Here is a 20,311-nt window from a genome sequence, read left to right on the forward strand (position 1 = left end):
CAGGGCCCTCCCTCCAACCTGCCTCTCCGGAGGCGGCATTGCGGAAACGGTAACGGTAAACAACTTATTTACAAGCCACTAACGTTTGTGGTTGCCCTGCAAGTTCACGGGCTTGTCCATGGATAGTCCTCCATGCAAAACTTTTTGGTAACGGTCCCCACGGGGACAACGGTGCCGGCTTCAGCCGGTTGCAAATCACGGTAAATCAGGTGAGGCACTCGGTATCATTTTCTTATCATTCTTTCAAAACTTTCCAAACTTTTCAACAAACACACAAAGTGGTGGTCCCAACAGGGACTGGACAACGGTGCTCCGCTGCCCTACTCCAGGCCTTCAGCTTCATCCGAGGGAGGGGGTGCAGGGCTCACTCTGCTCTCTTGGCTGCCCCGCAGCTTCACATCCAGGGCAAACCACCCCCTCTCTCCGCAGTGTCGGGTGTACCGAACAAGGTCTCCCGGCATTAGGTTGCGGCCGGGATGCTCCTCAGGCAGGTGGGCATTCACATCCCGCCGGGCTACAAACACCTCGGCCTCCAGGCCCGGCTCGTAGATGAACCCGTAGCCCCGGCGGACATCAAACCGCCTCACCTGCCCCTCGTACAACGGGCCCCGGACACGGAACGTGGCCTGGCGGAGACTTTCTTTTTCTCGGATAGCTCGGGCCACCAGCTCGGCCTTCTTCCGCTCCCTCTCGGCGATCTCCAGGCCCAGCGGTACCGGCTCCCTATCCCAATACGGCGCTGCCGCCAGCGCCGGCGCACGGGTCGGGCCCCGCGGGACAACCTGGACGTTGCCCACTGTCAGGACTCTGGGCGGCATGTCCCGCGGTGTCTTGGCCTTGGGCGCTGCCTTGCAGCCAACGGGGTCTTTCCAGGAACTTCCAAACGGTCCCCTCCAGACAGTCACCGCCGTTGCTGACCTTGCTGACCTGGTCCTACACAAAGCTGGACCCTTCAGGCTTTCTTTCTTTTCTGTCACCTCACTTGCTTTCCTCCTTTACTACTTTTCTACTTTCACTACTCGTTTACTCCTCCACTCCTTCCACTTCCTCCTCCCTGACTTGACTCCACTCTAGCCCTTAGCTAGACTTCATCTCCTGGTTTCTCCCGCCTCCAGAGCTGTGTCCTCCTCGGTGGGCGGAGCCAACCACCTGGCCCACCCCCTGGTGTGAATCATCAGCCTCTGGAGGAAGGCAACAAGGATTTTTGGTTAGCTTAGATGTTCCTACCTGGGATGTAGGGTAATATAACATAACTCACATCAAGAGCCATTAGAAAATAAGCACCCAACCTCCCTCAGTACGGCAGGGAAGGTGCCAGCACTACTCATTACAGGAATGAAAAACAAGAGAACAAGAGTAAAGTGCAAAAAAATTGACAAAATTTTATTAAATACACAACAAGACATATAATTCATTAAAATGGTGCACTACCAGTATATCCTGGGGATGCCGACATAGAATAGACCAGTGTTAATGGCCAAAACAGATCAGAGAGACATACAAGTCACAGTCTATATATATGTGGCTACAACTGGCCTAAACAGGTCACGAATATTGGGAACATACCCAGTAACGAGGGAACTGTTAGATGGAAAATAAATAAAGGTCAAAACAAACCGTGATTGCCCACCATGTCAGGGTGGGGAATCATGGTGAAGCCGCTGGCTTTTGTCAATTTTTTTGCACTTTACTCTTGTTCTCTTGTTTTTCATCTGGGATGTAGGGTGTGGTGGTGTGTGACCTGTGTCCCCTGGCTTGCCCAGGGCGACACATAACCATTTTATTAACCCCCAAACACACCGCCAGGTCCGACATAATCCACACGAGGTCCCAAGACAATTCAGCTCTGCTACATGTGAACCTCACAGCACGCAGCCATAGAACAATGACTGCTCGCTGTGAGCTCCAAAGAATGAATGAGCCACAGCGATCAGCGGCGACATCACTCAGGTTAGTTGCGGTCACAGCTGGAGTTCTCCACCTGTGACCACACTCCCTGACCCACGGCCGGCACTATATGTGTTAAAGGGCTGGTGGGGTGTGTGGCACAGCCCCGCACTTTAAGCTAGAGTGCTTTAGGTCACCAGAGGTCATACTGTGGGAACCCGGGTATGACCTCCATTAAACTGAGTGACATCACTGCTGCCAGCTGGGTCCCCCTTGTTAGTGTTTTCCAAAGCCTGGAGAGATCGTACATGATTCCGGTCTCTCCAGGCTCGGATGTGGCCGAGCCATGACTGCCTTGGAATATCATGTGGATTACAGTGGACCTTCAAGGGTCTTTTTGGGGTTAATAAAGAGGGGATAGAGGGGGCCAAATGTTATTTCAAATAAAGGATCTGTCTCTGTATTTGTGTTAATTTCTTTTTAATTATAGGATTAGTAATGGGGGTCTCATAGACCCCTACCCATCACTAATTTTGGGCTTGATGACAGCTCTGCGCTATTACCCCGATTGCCACCGCACCAGAGCAATCGGGAAGAGTTGGGTAAGGCGCCAGGCTTGTCACATCTAATGGATACAACAGTCTCAGACTGCTGCAGGTTGCTATTATTAGGCTGGGGGCGACCTAATAACCATAGGCCTCCCCAGGCTGAGAATACCATCCCCCAGCTGTCAGGCTTTATCATGGCTGGGTATCAAACTTGGGGGGGTACTGGATGCCAGTTTTTTAAATTTTTTATTTAAATATTTATAAAAAAAACCCAACAACATGCGGTTCCTTTTATTTTGATACACAGCCAAGATAAGCTCATGGCTGGTGGCTGCAGCCTGTAGCCGTGGGCTTTATCTGTGCTGGATATCATAATATGGGGGGACCCTACAGCAATTGTTTTATTTATTTTTATACCACGATACTGACCCGCAGGCAACACCTGTGATTGGTTGCAGGCAGACGCTGTCACATAGGCTGGGGGCGCGTCTGACTGCAACCAATCACAGATGCCAGGTCAGCCAGTGGGCGGGGAAAGCAATGCATATGGATGAGCAATTATGAGTGGCCCAGAAAATAAAGGGGAGGCAGCGGAGGAGCGTACAGCTGCACGGGAGCAGTGTACAGCCGTGACAAAGCCTCGGTAAATATAAAGCGCTTGCTTCATTCTTATTTTCTTTATTTTTCTTCTATTTTTTTTTTAATTTCTCGAGTGCTGGATCCAAATCAAACTCCTGGAAACAGGTCTGGAACCCGAGCACCTTTGAAACCGCACGGATCCGGACTTTTACAGACCAGGTCCGCCCTTCACTAGTCCTGAACTGACTTATTTAATTAAACGATAATTTTGCCATAGGTTGGAATAAATATAGCATTTATTTCTCTTGGTAACATTTGATCAGCAATATACAGTATATAAACAATGTTTGCAGCAAAGGAAAGAATTTTTGATATGCAAACTCATTTTTATGTGTGTGAATCACTATGACATCTGCCATTCCTAAATATATCATAGGACTGGTAGGAATGGAGGCAGATCTTCTCACCTATGGACAGTTAAACTGCATCCTACCTGGGCAAAGTTCTTCGCCACATATTTCCATCTGATGTACGGGGTCCTATGTGAAGAAAATAAGAATGTCACATTGTTGCTAATCTAATCTATATCTACCAGGAAAAATTCACTTTGTACAATTTTATCTCTGAATTCTACAAGCTTTTCTGACAGCTCTTGAGATGAGGTATCCAGACACTAAACCTATTATCTCCCTTATAAGTTACGGATAAGTTATACTTCTTATCAGTCCTTATCAAAGTATAGTTAAAGTTTTCACTGAGCTGGTGTTGATTTGATTAAGTCGGCCTCTTTAGGTAAGGGGTGCTTCACACATAGCGAGATCGCTACCGAAATCGCTGCTACGGCACGGTTTTGGTGACGCAGCAGTGACCTCATTAGCGATCTCGCTGTGTGTGACACTGAGCAGCGATCTGGCCCCTGCTGCGAGATCGCTGCTCGTTACACACAGCCCTGGTTTGTTTTCTTCAAAGGCGCTCTCCCGCTGTGACGCACATATCGCTGTGTGTGACAGCGAGAGATTCCATGAAGAATTGGGACCGCAACAATCCTCAGGAATATCTGGATAATTTGACTGTGTGTGGACACTGTTTATATCTACAGAGCATTATATTTCGTGGACACCACGGGTTCTTTCATGTTTATATGACGTAATTACATCCCATGGGTATGCTTGTAGGGGATTATTTTATAGTTGCGTGATGGCACTCTTGTTGTTTTTTTCATGATGTCATGCTCTGTATGGTATCGAGTATGATAACTCTGATGCAGTGTTCTTGCATGATATCAGGAAAATTGCTATATTTATGGTTCATAGTTATGGAGCATTGTATTTATTGGATGCTATGGTTACCGTCTATGTATTTATTTGTTGACATTTAGTGAGTCTCGTGATATGTATAAAGCAATTACAGGTGATGATTGTATGTGGGGGATCGACATAATGTGTCATGATGACATCCTATTCTACATGATGCTATAATTACCTTCCTTTGATATATTGATCTGTATATAAAATCATGGAATTTCCATATCCTGCGGGGATTGCATCATGTCGCATATATTTTTGTGTCGATCCCTCGCCATATAACATTTATATATTTTTTATGGTCATTGAATGTCATGTTTTTTCATATGTCATACCAATGTTTGCTATGGTCCGGTTTTTTGCCATTAATTATGTGAATTATCTATCGAATGTGGTATACACATGTTTTGACCATATTAGATGAACCATATATGCACACTATATACAGCACTTTACCTTGCTTTTGCATCCCTGTCATATACGTATACCGGGTATATGTTCCCCCCTCCCCTTCCCCTTTTTCTGTATATACACACAGTATCTTCGTCCCGTATATACAAATTTCTCTATATTGGTGCTGCCTACGTATAATGTGTGGTATAGTGGCGAATTTGTGCGCAGGCGCCTTGGGAGCGATGGGCGTCTCCTTGCTGCCCCGCTGTCTTCCTCGTGTGACGTCCGCTCGCGTGACGGCCACGTGATGCGCACACGTGGCGGTCATGTGACCGGAAGCGTCGGACGGGAAGTACGCGAGGCTGGCGGCGAGCGTCCTCCGTTGTCCGGGTTACTGCATACGTCACCAAACTAATACTCGGCGGTAATTGGTTGACGTATTCTTTTTAAACCACGTGTCCCCTCACTTTGTACACGCCCCCTGACGAAGGCTTCTCGCCGAAACGGCCGTCGGGAAGGACGCGGACAACACCCACTGACCACCAATTTTCAGGTATAGTGTTTACCATGTGTGCGCCATGATTGGGGTATGGTCCCCCTATATATAGGCACCTGAGCTATAATAGCGGACCCATACTATTATGATATAGGAACAAGTCCCCTTCTATGTAGCACACATGGTGATATAGCCCCTTTCTATTAGTATGACATGGTCATGTACAATCTATGTTATTTGTGATCACAGTCTGGTAATGAGGCTAACCGTGGCTGCTATAAAGTGAGATTTGCTTAGACTGTGCATACTTTAATGATCACACCATTTCTTTGTACACTGTGGGATTCCCTTGTTAAATACCAACATACTGGTAGCAGGTGGACATCTTTGATTTGGGAGATGTGGGGAAATTTTTCCTCCTTCTGGGGATATCATTAAATTTGTGACATCTCTTTCTATATATCCCTCTAGCTAAGGTCTTTGACACCTAATATGTCAGCTTTTGATTGACATTAATACATGCAAAGCACATAGTGTATTTTTTAAAATAATATAAAAAATATATATTCTGAGATTCTGTGTACTCAAGTGAACATCCTGAGGGATATAATGGTAATCTCCCCCTTCCTTTTGGATGTCATTGTCCACTCTGGTAAATAATAATAAAAAAATATTTTTCAAAAATCTCCCAAATTGGGGTATATAATCAAGGGTCTCCCATGTGTACTAGGGATTGGAGTTATTTGGTTTGTATATTGATGTATCAACACTTTGTGATATACTGGCTGTATATGGTCAGTGTCTGTTGTCTGTGGCCTCACTTGTATTGTGCCGCCCTGCACCTACCCTCAATAAAGATCTCACCTTTTGCACTTTGGATGTCGGTCGTATTGTTCTCTTTTGTTTTCGTTACACACAGCCCTGGTTTGTTTTCTTCAAAGGCGCTCTCCCGCTGTGACGCACATATCGCTGTGTGTGACAGCGAGAGAGCGGCGAAATGAAGCGAGCAGGGAGCAGGAGCCGGCATCTGGCAGCTGCGGTAAGCTGTAACCAAGATAAACATCGGGTAACCAAGGGAAGCCCTTTCCCTGGTTACCCGATATTTACCTTCGTCACCAGCCTCCGCCGCTCTGGCTGCCAGTGCCGGCTCCTGCTCTCTGCACATGTAGCTGCAGTACACATCAGGTTAATTAACCCCATGTGTACTGTAGCTAGGAGAGCAAGGAGCCAGCTCTAAGCAGTGTGCGCGGCTCCCTGCTCTCTGCACATGTAGCGACGTTATGATCGCTGCTGCGTCGCTGTGTTTGACAGCTAAGCAGCGATCATAACAGCGACTTACAAGGTCGCTGTTACGTCACAGAAAATGGTGACGTAACAGCGACGTCGTTGTTGCTGTCGCTATGTGTGAACCCAGCCTAAGTAAAGGCACTTCACACATAACAAGATCGCTAACGACATTGTTGCTACGTCACAGTTTCTGGGACGAAACAACGGCTTCACCATCTATTTCGTTATGTGTGACACGTACCAACGTTCCGCCCTCTGCTGTGAGATCGTTGGTCGTTGCTGCATGTCCTGGGCCATTTTTGGCTCGCTGGAGTCCTGCTAGGCAGGATGGATCTGTATGTTTGACACCTACCAACGATCTCGTTAATGACCTATATGAGAACTTAAAGTGTGACACGTAGGCGTGTAGTTGCGTCACCTTTTCCGCACCCCCTCTGCACCGATTGGTTGGCGCTGAGTACAGTAAGCAAACACTCGGGAACGAAGGGGGGATGAATCCGGGTGCAGATGCAGCTTCAATACGAAAAGCAAGCAAGCAACCAGGAACAAAGTACGAATGAATCCGGGTGGAGTCGCAGGTTCTATCCTCAAAGCAAGGCTCAAAAAGGGACAAAGGATGAAGCGATACAAAGTTGCCTTCTAGGCCGGCCGCCTAATCAGAACGCAGTATTGGCCACCAATCAGAGCGGAGGGGTGTGGAAAAGGCATATGCACACCTACGTGGCTTACAGCGTCAAACACTATGCCCCTATTCGAGGTCGGAATCGTTACATAGCTGCTGTGTGACAGGGTCCCAACGACCAACAAGATCATTATACAGGTCGCTGCATCGTTACTAAAGTTGTTGGGAAAATGACTGTGTGACATCTCACCAACGATTTAACAACGATCCGGAAACTGTGACGTAGTAACGATCTCGTTAATGATCTCGTTATGTTTGACTGGACCTTTAGACATGCTGAAAGCTCCTTCATCCAGTCAGCAGCATAACGTCAAGCTCATAGGCCCCAATACAAATGTGCCATTGGGGCACCCAATTAATAGGATTGGTCTTTTCATATAGGCAAAAAAATACTTTTTTGGACACCCCTAGACTCAAGGTCCCAAGTGCGATTTCAATTCCTTTAGTTACGCCCTCACATCCAGTACAAAAGTTCCCCTTCTTTATAAAAGTGTTCTGTCCTTGTGTATATAATGAGCGCGTCTAAAGCGGGCTTTACACGCTACAACATATCTAACGAATGTGTCGGCGGGGTCACGTCGTAAGTGACGCACATCCGGCATCGTTAGTGTTGTTGTAGCGTGTGAAACCTACGTGCTATTGCAATTGAACGTAAAACCGTTCATCGCATACACATCGTTCAATGTTCTTGAGGCAGCACACATCGCAGTGTGTGACACTCTGGGAATGATGAACAGATCTTACTTGCGTCCCGCCGGCTATGCGGAAGGAAGGAGGTGGGCGGGATGTTTATGTCCCGCTCATCTCCGCCCCTCCGCTTCTATTGGCCGGCTGCCATGTGACATTGCTGTGATGCCGAACGTCCCTCCCACTTCAGGAAGTGGATGTTCGCCGCCCACATCGAGGTCGTATGGAAGGGTAAGTACGTGTGATGGCAATTAATCGTTTGTGCAACACGGTCAACAAATTGAACGTGTCGCACATACGATGGGGGCGAGTCACATCGCATACGATATCGTATGCTTAATTGTAAGGTGTAAAGCAAGGCTTTAGGGGGTTACCTTGGATAACTCTCTCTGTAAATCAGAGTTGGGCAGAAGAGAAAATAAAGATAACTGGAAAGCGCAGGTATTGGGGTATTTTTCCCTGCAAAATAAAGAAAGATGTTAAGCCCTAAATCATATTAAAATATATGTAAATGGAACATTTCTGTTAGGTGCACAGTGAGAATCGGACTGGCTACTGGAAAAACCTCCAGTAATACCAGGCTTGGCCGCGGTTACCTGCATTGAACTCTGGAGCTCTCACCTGAGCTCCGGAGTGCAGCCTGGACTGAACTCAGGGTTTGCAAGACTGAACCAAGAGCCCTGAGTGATTCCACGATGATTGCAGTTCAGTTCATGTCACAGCTGTGGACTGGCCAGGCTGAACTCCGGAGATCAGGTGACAGCTTCGGAGTTCAGCCCGGCCTGTCTGCAGCTGCCATGAACTCAACCGCAATCGCCGGGGAATCAGTCGGCGCTTGTAGTTCAGTCTTGCAAACTCCGAGATCAATCCAGGCTGCACTCTGGAGCTCAGGTGAGAGCTCCAGAGTTCAGTGCAGGTAACCCCGGCCAGGCCTGGTATTACTGGAGGTTTCTCCAGTAGCCAGTCCGACACTGTGCACAGTCATCAGGTTTTTGTCATGTAATCCGAGAGCAGCATAATATATGAGCAGAGACCCTCATTCCAGCGATGTGTCACATAATGGTCTGCTTGCTGTTGATTTGGTAAAATCCGTTTTATCTGCTGCAGACCTATCATTTCTTTGAATGCTGAGCTCTGTATAACTCCACCTATACCACTGACTGGCAGCTTTCTGTGTAAATTGTGTATTGGAAGAAAGATGCCAATCAGTGGTGGGGGCAGCGTTATACAGAGCTCATGAATACAGCGTACAACATGGCAGCAGGTTTACCAATCCTCTAGTGACAAAATCACAGTTTGATCAGCTGTAGATTATAAAAACTAGCTCTATATTATGCTGGTCTCATCCTATGATAAACTATTTGCCCAGGTTCCCACAGAATATGGAGAATTTAAATTTTCAATAATTAAACCTCTAAAATGCAAAACGTTTAAAATATTGATATGAGCTTTACCTTGTCAGGCTCCAGTGCAGTTTTTTGTTTGTCTGCTTTTTCAGATTATATATTTTTTTAATTGAAAGGACTGGGTCACATGTTTGTGACGCCCTGGCAAAACCAGGTAGTCACAAAAGTTACATCCTCCTTATCACCACCAAAACCCATACTTAGGCATAACACACAGCCATTAAACCCTAGCCACCCCCTCATGATAATAGGGACACACTAGTGGGCGGGATCAGGAGGCTGAGAACGCCCACCTAAGCGTCCTGAGGTGTCAGAGGCGGGAACATGACAGACAAGTGGAAGTTGTAGTTCAAGTAGGAGATGAGAGTTGACAATTGAAGTGTGAAGAGCTGACAGCAGTGTAGTCTGGGGTAGGAGCCCTGGGACTACTTGGCTACGTGGCAGAAAGTGAACAGGGCCACAGGCGACGGAGATTCGGTCGCGGGAGACCTAAAGTGGACCGGGGCAGGGTTGTAGCCCGCCAGTGCCGACAGCAGGAATCCGGTCCAGAGGCCGTGCATAGTCGGGGTGCCTGGACCCTAGGGCGAGGAAGGTTGCAAGCCCCTCTCCAATTAACCAGACGGGGACAAGGTTCCAGAATTTGTCCCATTAATTGCCCAGATAGAGCGAAATGGAAGCCCAATGCGGGGGATAGGGTGTCCGTCAGAACCCACTGAAATCCCAAGGGTCAGCTTTCGCGGGCCACAGCTCCCAACACATACAGAACCGGGAGTGGACTTCTCCGTTCCATGCAAAGTCGTACGGAAGGAAAGAAAAACACAAAGTGCAGGAGGAAGGGATACCTGTTCATTAACCTGGGTGCGGGACCCGAATGCACCCTCCTAAGGCAACCGGCCACTGGCAACTTGCTTTACTACTGGACTTGTGTGAAATTACTGAACTGTGAGTACACCAGTGTCCCCCGGTCCAGAGCGGCGCGCCACCTCCAGCAGCCATCACTCCCGTGTTCCACCCTCGGACCCCGGGTCTATACCTCCCCTATCCGTGGAGGGGATCCCACCTTGCTGCCCCTCTCGATCAGTCCTGGGCACCCCATCACCAGGCAGCGACGGTGCCACCATCCCTCACCGCAACCCACGGGTAGTGTCACAGACACAACACCTCCCCTGTAAATATCCCCTTCTCCGACAGTTGTGAGGACGGGCGGCCGTGAGAGCCTGGGTCCAGTCACCACTCGATCCGCAGCAGCGAACCCGGATCCGAGCAGGCCCCCGAGAGAGAGAAGCGGCAGCGGCCCCCGCCCACAGCATGTTCTCCATTGAAGTGCAAAAAAGCACAAGGATTCGGTTAATTGCCAGCCCCCTCTTAGAGGAGAAGAGCCTGCAACAAAACCTTCTCCACCTCTATGGATCAGAAGGTCACAGAAAAAGGTCAGGGTTGCTTTTGTAGCGCTCCACGGGGCACACCGGTGATTAACCCTCTCTTACCTGAGATAGATACCGCACCTTAATTGAGGTGCAGTACCCTGTGGCGATCAGAGCCTCAGGGGTGCCACACTTTACCTCGCTCATACTTAGGGGTAACCCATCCTTTTTTCAGTATCTATCTCATTGGCCAACCCAGTGGACCAGAAAGCTTGATTGGGAGGCAACAAGGGACTGAGGAATTTGACGGCCATATCCCCTCTCCCCAAACATTCAAAAAGTTAAACACATAAATGATAAGAATAAATAAATAAAAAATAAATAAATATGCATTTACAGTGTAATATTGTCACGTTAGGTATGGTGAAGTACCAAGCGAACAGCTAAACGGAAACCCTGTGTCTAGGGAATGGAGAGATGGTAACCCCTGACCAAACCTACTCCTGGCTTCCCTCAGCACCCTAGATAGGTGCGGAACCTATTCACCGAGTTGGATACCTGACTTTGGCTAAACCCGAAATGGGCCCTAGGTAGGAAACAGATGGGATAAGCACTTAGTCAACCCCACTAAGCTCACACACACTGATGTAGGCTAGTCGTCCAGCTCTCCTAATTCATGAAGGGGATGTCACGGATGTGTCAGTCTCGACAGACAGTCTTGTAGTTTTCGGCTGTAGAAATTCGCAGCATTTGACTATACAAGCTGCTCTCTGACTTTCCCTGCTTGGGGTTTATCACTTTCTCTTTAGGACACTGCTGATTACCTTACCTTTTCAGCTGTTAATCTTCAGCACTTCCCTTTTGTGTCTTTAAGTACCCTCATTCCCTCTTATTCTGTGATGGTGATATGTTTAATCCCTTAACAAGTCTTCAGTGCAAGCAGTCGGCTTGAATTCATCTGGAAAAACTTTGTAGCTGTTACAGTTCCTCTCCCTGAGTCATCTGGAGACAAGTTATTTGTTTACTTTTCCTGTGTGTGTATTCCCTGTGTGTTCTTTAGAGCTTAGTGAGGTTGACTAATCGCTCATTACATCTGTTCCCTGCCTAGGGCCTATTTCGGGATCAGACAGGGTCAGATATCCAGCTCGGCACTAAAGGTACGAAACCTACCTAGGGTGGTGATGGAAGCCAGGGGTAGGTTTGGTCAGGGGTCACCATCACCCCATTCTCTAGATACAGGGTTTCCCTTACCTTTTGACATTCACTTGTTACTTCCCCGTACCTAGCGTGACAGAGGTATAGGTCTTTTACATGAATCAGGAGCATCTAACTATAGCACACTCCCGCATCAAGACCGTCGTGGACAAAGTTGGTCTTGATATTTCGGGTCCATTATCTCCACACTATCAAAACTATCAATCACTATAGAAAAATCACCTTTACTTCCATCTTGCAGCACAACTGGAATGGTCTCTCTAAGAAAAGAGTAACTCTTCATGAAGAAGCGAATCTACAAAATGACACAAGCAAACATCAGTTTAATTAAAATTCATTTCTTACCATACATACAGACACTTACTAATATCAAAAATGTTGCATATAGGTAAAAGTGAGCTGTAAAAATCTCATTAACAATTTGTGTGCTAGTATTAAGTAATAATAAGTAGTAGTTGTGACGACATGGGCTTTGTCAGTGCTTAGCAGGGGTTAAATTTCTTAAAATTCAGGCAGACATGAAGATAGTTTGTTTATAGACTGGGTATAAGCCCTCATTGTTTTTAAAAGACTCTTGTTGACTCATGTAATTGCCTTGGCTAATAATGAAGGCCAGACACACAGATAAATCAATTATGCAAACTTCCCATTGTATTACTAAGTGAATTGCTAAGATGTGATGTAACTTACCTGTCTCTCCCTTGTCTCTGGATATTTGAATATGGCTTGAAATCTGGCCAATAAGAGCCCAGTCTTTTCCACCAATCGTGAAGACCCCAATGGTCTGAATGGAGAGCTCAGGGGTATAAGAAGGAGGACTGTCCATTGCCCAGAGAGACTCTTGCTACATGCTACCAATCTAGGATCTGCGGATCCGATTGGCAAGCTGAACCTGGATTATAATACTACATGGACCTCAGCATCGAATGCAAGGATTCGGCTGAGCTATCAAGGACTACCTAAGGAAGGAATCCAGCTTGGGACAATACAGTCACTGGACTACAGACTTTGGAGACCTCAACCAGCTTCCTAAATCTAGCGTTATTCCATTCTCGGTGGGTGCCCCCCGAAAGCGGGGTGCTGCTGGTGTCGCGGGCGGGGAGTGGACGCTGCGCTCACCCACTGCTCGGGTCCGGCTGCTGCTGCTGCTGCTCGCTCGGTCGGTTTAGGGATATTGTTTGTGACGCCACCCACGGTTGTGGTGAGGTTGTGACACCACCACTGCTCTGGACGGGGATCCCGGGAGCGATGACAGGGAGCAGCTTAGATGTTATTCTTCCCCTCCGTGGGTAGGGGGATTGGTTGTCCTGGGGCCCGGTGAGGGAGGGATGGCAGGCGGGTTACGGGGCCTGGTGAGGTGCAGGGTCGCGGGGGCAGCGCGGTGCCGCACGGCACAGTGGCACTCACTCAGCCAGTAATTCACATGGAGTCTCTGGTCAAACAAACGGCTGCATGGACGGGTCCCACAGGCGGCTGCGGTGTTTTTCCCCTGACCCAGTTTAGTAGTATAAGTCCTTTCCTGCCCCTTCATGTACGCTCCTCCTGCGCTTCGGTTTCCAGCTGGCTCCCCGGTTCGGTACCGGACGGGCCACTACCCTGTCCCGGCTACCTACGGTTCCACCAAGACTGTCTTCCCGGCTCCTGCAGACGGCCACTACCGCCTGCCTCACTGGCTACACGAGGGACCTAGGCTCCAACCTAGGCCCCAGTCTGCGTCTGCCTCTCTGCAGACCTCCTCTCTCTTCCTCTGCCTGGACTTGTCTGAGCTGGTTTTTGCCTCAGGTCAGCTAGACTCCTCGGTGGGCGTGCCTATCTGCCTGACTCCGCCCACCTGGTGTGTCTGTCTGAACCCGAGGGAAGAAATCAGGTCTCACTGGGGATGACTGCTGTGAACTGCTGGGGGTGGGGGGGGGGGTGTGTTGTTACCCGTGGCCCCTGGCTTGTCCAGGGCGCCACACTGGATTGGAGTAAGTAGCCCTGGAAGCTCTGAGGCAAGGACATTCTAAATCCCTGGTGAGCCAGCGGAAGGGTGAGAAACTGTTGCCTGTTACATTTGTGTGTTTTGCTGGTTATGTGCTATGTGCCGTTAATTGTTTGGGGATCCAGTAAAGTCTTAATATTGTTATTCCCTCACCCTGTGTTGTCTGAGTAGTGTTCCGCCCACGGTTAAGGAGGTTGGGTGTTCAGTTGGGGTGAGCCCTGGGCCATGCTGTCTTTCTAAAGGTGGCCGGGCCAGCGGACAAGAGCACCCACTGACCCCCGTGTCTCCACAGTAGTAATGTATTTTTTAGTGATTATTATAAACTCTAAAGAATCTGGCAAAATAGTAATTTTGTTGTTTTCTTTGTGAGCAATTTAGAGATGGAGAATGCACTCTGATAACGTTATTTTAAAGACAGAATAAAAATGTACCACCACTGTGGCAAAAAAAGAATAATTCAGGACCTATCAGAGACTCGCAGGCATTTGCTTGGTTACTGAACTCACCTGTTCTAGTGAAACAATGAAGCTGGATGACGGAGGCAGCTGGTAGTGTTTCACCACGTAGATGGGGAAAATGCAGAGGGCACATGTCTGGCTCACAAGCAAGATCGTCCCCACACAGGCCGACAGCAGAAGCTTGTGCTTTGACTTTGGATATAATGAACCCCAGAAAGAGAACAATTTGTATGGCACCAGGAGTGTATATACAAAAAGTAAGGTCCATGACCAGGCCACCGTCCCCAACTTCCCAAACGTGTAGACCAGAAGATCAAACTCCAGAACTAACCTGAAGAGAGAATAAGGATTCAGATACAAACATAAGATTACACATAACAAGAAACGCAGATGAAACATTAAAAAAAATGACAAGAGATGACACAGGTCAGGGGCGGCACAGAAGAACATTAGTGAGATGCAGAACAACTGAAAACATGCTGGAAGAGTGCCTGACGCCATCTGTCAAGCATAGTGGAGGTAATGTGATGGTCTGGGGTTGCTTTGGTGCTGGTAAAGTGGGAGATTTGTACAAGGTAAAAGGGATTTTGAATAAGGAAGGCTATCACTCCATTTTGCAACGCCATGCCATACCCTGTGGACAGCACTTGATTGGAGCCAATTTAATCTTACAACAGGACAATGACCCAAAGCACACCTCCAAATTATGCATGAACTATTTAGGGAAGAAGCAGGCAGCTGGTATTCTATCTGTAATGGAGTGGCCAGCCCAGTCACCAGATCTCAACCCTATTAAGCTGTTGTGGGAGCAGCCTGACCGCATGGTACGCAAAAAGTGCCCATCAAGGCAATCCATCTTGTGGGAGGGGGGAAGCATGGGGTGAAATATCTCCAGATTACCTCATCAAATTAACAGCTAGAATGCCAAAGGTTTGCCAAGCTGCAATTGCTGCAAAGGAGCATTCTGTGACGAAAGCAAAGTGTGAAGAGAAAATTATTATTTCAAGTAAAAATCATTATTTCTAACCTCGTCAATGTCTGGACTATATTTTCTATTCATTATGCAACTCATTTGATAAATAAAAGTATGATTTTTCATGGAAAAGACAAAAGTGTCTGGGTGACCCCAAACTTTTGAACTGTAGTGTATATATATAAAATATATAATATATCATACACATCTACTATAGACTACCATTAGGTGCTATACTGATTGAGTGTGCAGAGGGCGGGGCTGGACACTGAGGCCGGGTGGTGCCAGCTGTGACTGTGAAGTTCGGCAGTCAAACATGTCATGTTTGGTTGAGCTGCAGGTAAAAAAAGCGGCTGCAGAGAATAAAGTGAAAATTCAAGAGGAACAAAAGTTAGAAACAAAAAAAAATAATGTAGGGGTGATTTAAATTACAATACAGCATAGATTAGCTTAAAAAAATATTTTGTGGCTGGACAAATTCTTTAAATCTGCTATCTTTTTTTTTTTATTTGATAAAAGAAAAAAGTTACGCAGACAGAATTTTCCTGTCTATCTGCAGATGGAATGTAAACTAAAAACTCATTGAAATGAACGTGCCCTGTAACTGATGGTTTTCTTTCTGTTTTTCTGGTCCTATGACTGATGAAAATAATGGAAAAAAATAATTAGAGATGAACAGTATCTAATTAGAAAATCTTGCCATTGTTTAGATGATAATTCCCCTTTACTGACTTTGGGCCATTATTTGTGTCTTAAAAACTGGCACATGCCAGTAATAAATGTGGCACATCTTTTCACTCACTTTTGTATAGTGAGCTGCACGGTTGTTCCTTACGGTACAAATCAATAATGAATTTGATTTGTGATTAGTAAATGTGGCCCCTCCATCTTCCACAATGCGTTATCGCACACTTCGCTCTGTGCAGACACTTATCCAGCTCTGCGCTACACTGAGATGTGTGACACCCCTGAGGCTTCAGTCGCCACAGAGGTACGGCACCTCAGCAAGAGGTGTAGTATTCCACCTTGGGCACGGAGGAGGTTATCCGTCGGTATGCACACAAAACACAGACACTCTCACTAGCAGCACTTCACTGGACCGTGGTTAGGGGAAGTTGCACCTGTGATGTCACCATAAGAAAGCACAGTCAGAGCCAGGCTGAGGGTGGAGTCTAGTTAGTGAGAGCACACTGTAGGAAGTTAGTCAGTTAGGAAGGAGCAGTAGAAGAATAAAGACCTGTGGTCTGGAGCTGATGCAGCTCGACCCAGGCGCAAGACAGAAGGGGTCCTAGAGACACGGGAAGTGCAACATCCTCCTGTGGCCTTGTTCCACATACAATCTCCAGGTGAAAGGACTTGGCCGCAAATCAGGGACTGGTCCCTAGGCTAGAGGAGAGGAACCAACGTACTCCGCTAGTAAAACCAGAGGCTGGTGACCATTTAGTACCAAAGCCAAAACCGCACACGAATCCGCTGGAAGGTGACCACATAGGGCCAAGGGATAGAGCTTCACGCCGCCCAACAAGGTCCGCGGACACCGGCTCAGGGCAGCACTGTGTACGAAAACGCAAAGCAGGAGGGAGAAGCAAGCGCAGGAAGACGACCAGGGAAGGTACACATAAGAAGGGTGCACTGGACTCGAACTCCGAACTACCTGGGATCGGCTGGAGACCATCACAGTGAAACCCCAGCACTCCAAAGGCAGTCACTGGCATGTCGTGTTACCTTGAAACCTTCTACAGTCAGTAAAAAGCTTGAGACTGCATCCTTGTGTCGCTCTGTTATTCACCTGAGCCTCCGGTGCAGCAACTCCTGCCATCGACTACTACTACCCCCACCCACCCTGAGGCCTAGCTCTGCCTGTGGAGAGCTGAACCATCTAAGTTGCGTCACTGTCTGCCCTAGAGGTCCCCATCCCGCAGCAACGGCACCTAACTTGCCGCATACCAGAGGTGGCGTCACGAATAAACTGTCATCATCCTCTCACTACTTGTACTGACACCGCTGGGGTCACGGAGTCCGGCCTTGCCACTGCAGCATCAAAGAAATAGAACTGTGACTTGGTAACGAGTAACCCCCAGACCCCGGTATGGGCGTGTCATAAACATAGTTTGGATAGCAGTTTGGATTGACAATCTTCACTTACCTCCCTTGGTCAATGAGATCCACAGCAACTGTACTGATGACAAACACACAGAGAGCCGCCACAAACATGTGGTAGATGGTTCGGAAGTGCTCCACCTCCATTAAATCGCTGTTAACAGAGAAGGACATTACATCAGATATATACAATCACTGAGCGGTAGATACAAGTAACTGGAATATCACACAAAAAAATTCCACCAGCTCTAAATCAATCTTATGGGAAATAATTCCTCCTCAAATTAAAGGGATTGTCCACTTTATCTTTATTTTACCAAATGGGTTAGACATGGTTTCCGTGCACTTATTACTATAGAATTAATGCAGGTTCTCCTCCTTTGAGATGCTGAATAGCTTGTTAATGACTCCTTCACAGATTGTAAGGCTCTCCTGTTCTCATTTGGCCGCTAACAGAGCATCATGAGACCTGAACTGTCCCTCAGCCTCCTCCATTTGAAAAGCAGCTTCCCATATGTTCAATTCTCCAATTGGACACATGGTGCTGCAGCCTTTCGTTCTGTATACCTGAACTGATTAGCAGCACGATACAAATTGGCGGTCATTTAAATGCCTGGTTTACGCCATCAGACCAAAGTGAACGATGCACCCGGAGTGATCTCAGCTACATCGCACAGTGCACAGAGGCTGCTGTAGTTCTCGGCAGCGCGAGTCCTGTTTATACAGAACGATGCATGTCCAAGAACGATGATTTTATATGCTGCAAAAAAGATTGTTTCAACCAATGAATAAACTTTTTGTGCGTTCGCGATTATCTTGCAGTGTAAATGCCCTCCTGGTCTCTTTCTTAGACTTCATGTCCTCTTCTACTCATGCGTCTGTTGGTATGATTGCCCCCTGCCCCACCACTGTGATATACTTAATAGAAGAACAAGGAGTAACAAGAGGAAGACAAGCAAGGTCCACAATTAGCAGCAATTGGCGCACCGTAGGGAAGAGCAGTATGATTACTGGGTCTGCAAAAATGAGAGGCATTCACAGAAAAGCGAAAGCGGTAAAAGCAAGTACAAGACGATTATGTCTGTCTGGGGTGCACAACCTATGGCCCAGGAGCCACATGCGGCCTGCAATGCTGTTTTGTGTTGTTCCCAACCTTCTGTATCTAGTAATCAGAAGGAAGAAGAGCACACCGCCCAGGAGCAGTGATGGGCAAGAATGAATGGAGTAACCACATCTGGGTCCCCCAGACATCAAGAAACCAGGGTAACTTGACCCTTGATTAGCACTACAGACAGGCATATGTGGGTTATGCATGCCACGCTCACTATTCTATTTTAAGGCAATTGTAAAATACAGACAGTTACGACAATACCTATAGTCTTCAATAGAGAGAGTTACATGTGTGCCCAATCTCCTCCTCTCTAAAGTAGTGATTGAGGGAAAACAGCCACCCGTTCACCAGATCTGATGGGAGTCCTAGTACTGGCACTTGCACCTACAAGACATTTGTAGCATATACTTTTGATATGACATCAACGTCTCAAAAGCTAATACCCCTTCAAGTTTTACTTCGGTCCTTGGAAGTCTGTCAATAAAACATGATGGCCCTCATACCAGAGATGCACAATCCTTTTTGGTCCATGACCACTGATTGCTTTCCAGTACCTTGAAAAATGGTATGCAAAGCATATGGTGCTTCTTGGTCATACTTCTAAAAAATCTGCATCAAGTGACCAACTTAAAAGGACGATTGAATACTAGTGCATGCCCTCATCATTTCCCACTTCGACTACTGCAACCTCCTGCTCTCTGGCCTCCCTTCCAAAACACTTTCAGCCCTCCAATCTATCCTAGACTCGCCCAATTAATCCACCTCTCCCCTCACTATTCCCCAGCCTCTAGTCTCTGCCAATCCATTCACTGGCTTCTCATTGCCCAAAGACTCCAGTTCAAAACGCTAACCATGACATACAAAGCCATCCACAACCTGTCTCCTCCCTACATCTGTGACCTAGTCTCCCGGTACCTACCTCTCCTTCTTTATTCTCCTCTTATCTCATCTTCCCACAATCGCATCCAAGATTTCTCCCGCACCTCCCCCATACTTTGGAAGACTCTACCCCAGCAGACTCTCACCTACCGTAAAAACCTTCAAAAGGAGCCTGGAGACCCACCTCTTTTGACAAGTCTACAACCTACAATAATCCTCAGACCAGTACACCACTGCACAACCACCTCTGTCCTTACCTACTGTAACCTCACCCATCCCCTGTAGACTGTGAGCCCTCGCGGGCAGGGTCCTCTCTCCTCCTGTACCAGTCTGCTTTTGTAATGTTCATGACTGTTGTACTTGATTTTATGTATACCGTTTTCACTTGTAAAACGCCATGGAATAAATGGCGCTATAATAATAATAAAAATAATAATAATAACACCAAAAAAAAGGAAAATAGTAATAGAAGATGGCACTTACTCTAGAATTGATGCCCGATGATGAAAAACTTTCTTTCGTTCCACTGACTTATGGGGTCTAAGAAAAGCAAAATAATTTAAGTCATATTTACCATTTTATAACTGCGCTAAATGCTATACAGCCGTCAGCATGCCAACACCTCCTTCACTGGAACCTTTCCCACAGCGACTTTTTGAAAAAGACCAGGATGGATCGAAACGTCTCCCGTGACAAGTCGTTTGTCACTATCAAAATCATTTTTTGTATATACCACACATAAATACGACTATTGCATGAACTTGTAGAGAGTGCAGTGAATTATTAAGTTGTAATTTTTGGGCTACCTTCTTCCGAGTGCAGAACCATTCTCTTTACTTGTGCTAAATGTGACGCCCTGGACCCCAGGGGTCACAGGTCACTACACAACACCATACACCTCCTTCCCTGGACAGGTTACACCAGTCAAACATTAAATCATTGTTGCCACCCTCCAGGGTTG

At 47.1% G+C, this 20,311-nt stretch overlaps 1 protein-coding gene across 7 annotated transcripts in view; it reads right to left on the minus strand.

The window, feature by feature from the left end:
- SOAT2 (sterol O-acyltransferase 2) overlaps nucleotides 1–20,311 on the minus strand; it is a 170,387-nt gene that overhangs the window by 67,025 nt on the left and 83,051 nt on the right. For 6 of the 7 annotated variants that reach the window (XM_075337221.1, XM_075337222.1, XM_075337224.1 and 3 more), the window contains 6 exons: nucleotides 19,834–19,890; nucleotides 17,407–17,514; nucleotides 14,336–14,618; nucleotides 12,071–12,143; nucleotides 8,238–8,322; nucleotides 3,508–3,553 (listed from right to left, as the gene is read on the minus strand). In XM_075337221.1, coding sequence (XP_075193336.1) covers nucleotides 3,508–3,553; nucleotides 8,238–8,322; nucleotides 12,071–12,143; nucleotides 14,336–14,618; nucleotides 17,407–17,514; nucleotides 19,834–19,890 — 652 coding nt within the window. Of the gene's footprint in view, nucleotides 1–3,507; nucleotides 3,554–8,237; nucleotides 8,323–12,070; nucleotides 12,144–14,335; nucleotides 14,619–17,406; nucleotides 17,515–18,732; nucleotides 18,833–19,833; nucleotides 19,891–20,311 lie in introns of those variants that run through there. The other variant, XM_075337226.1, reaches the window with a different exon arrangement.

The sequence above is a fragment of the Anomaloglossus baeobatrachus genome, chromosome 2 (assembly GCF_048569485.1).
Source record: "Anomaloglossus baeobatrachus isolate aAnoBae1 chromosome 2, aAnoBae1.hap1, whole genome shotgun sequence".
In the NCBI taxonomy this organism is placed as follows: domain Eukaryota; kingdom Metazoa; phylum Chordata; class Amphibia; order Anura; family Aromobatidae; genus Anomaloglossus; species Anomaloglossus baeobatrachus.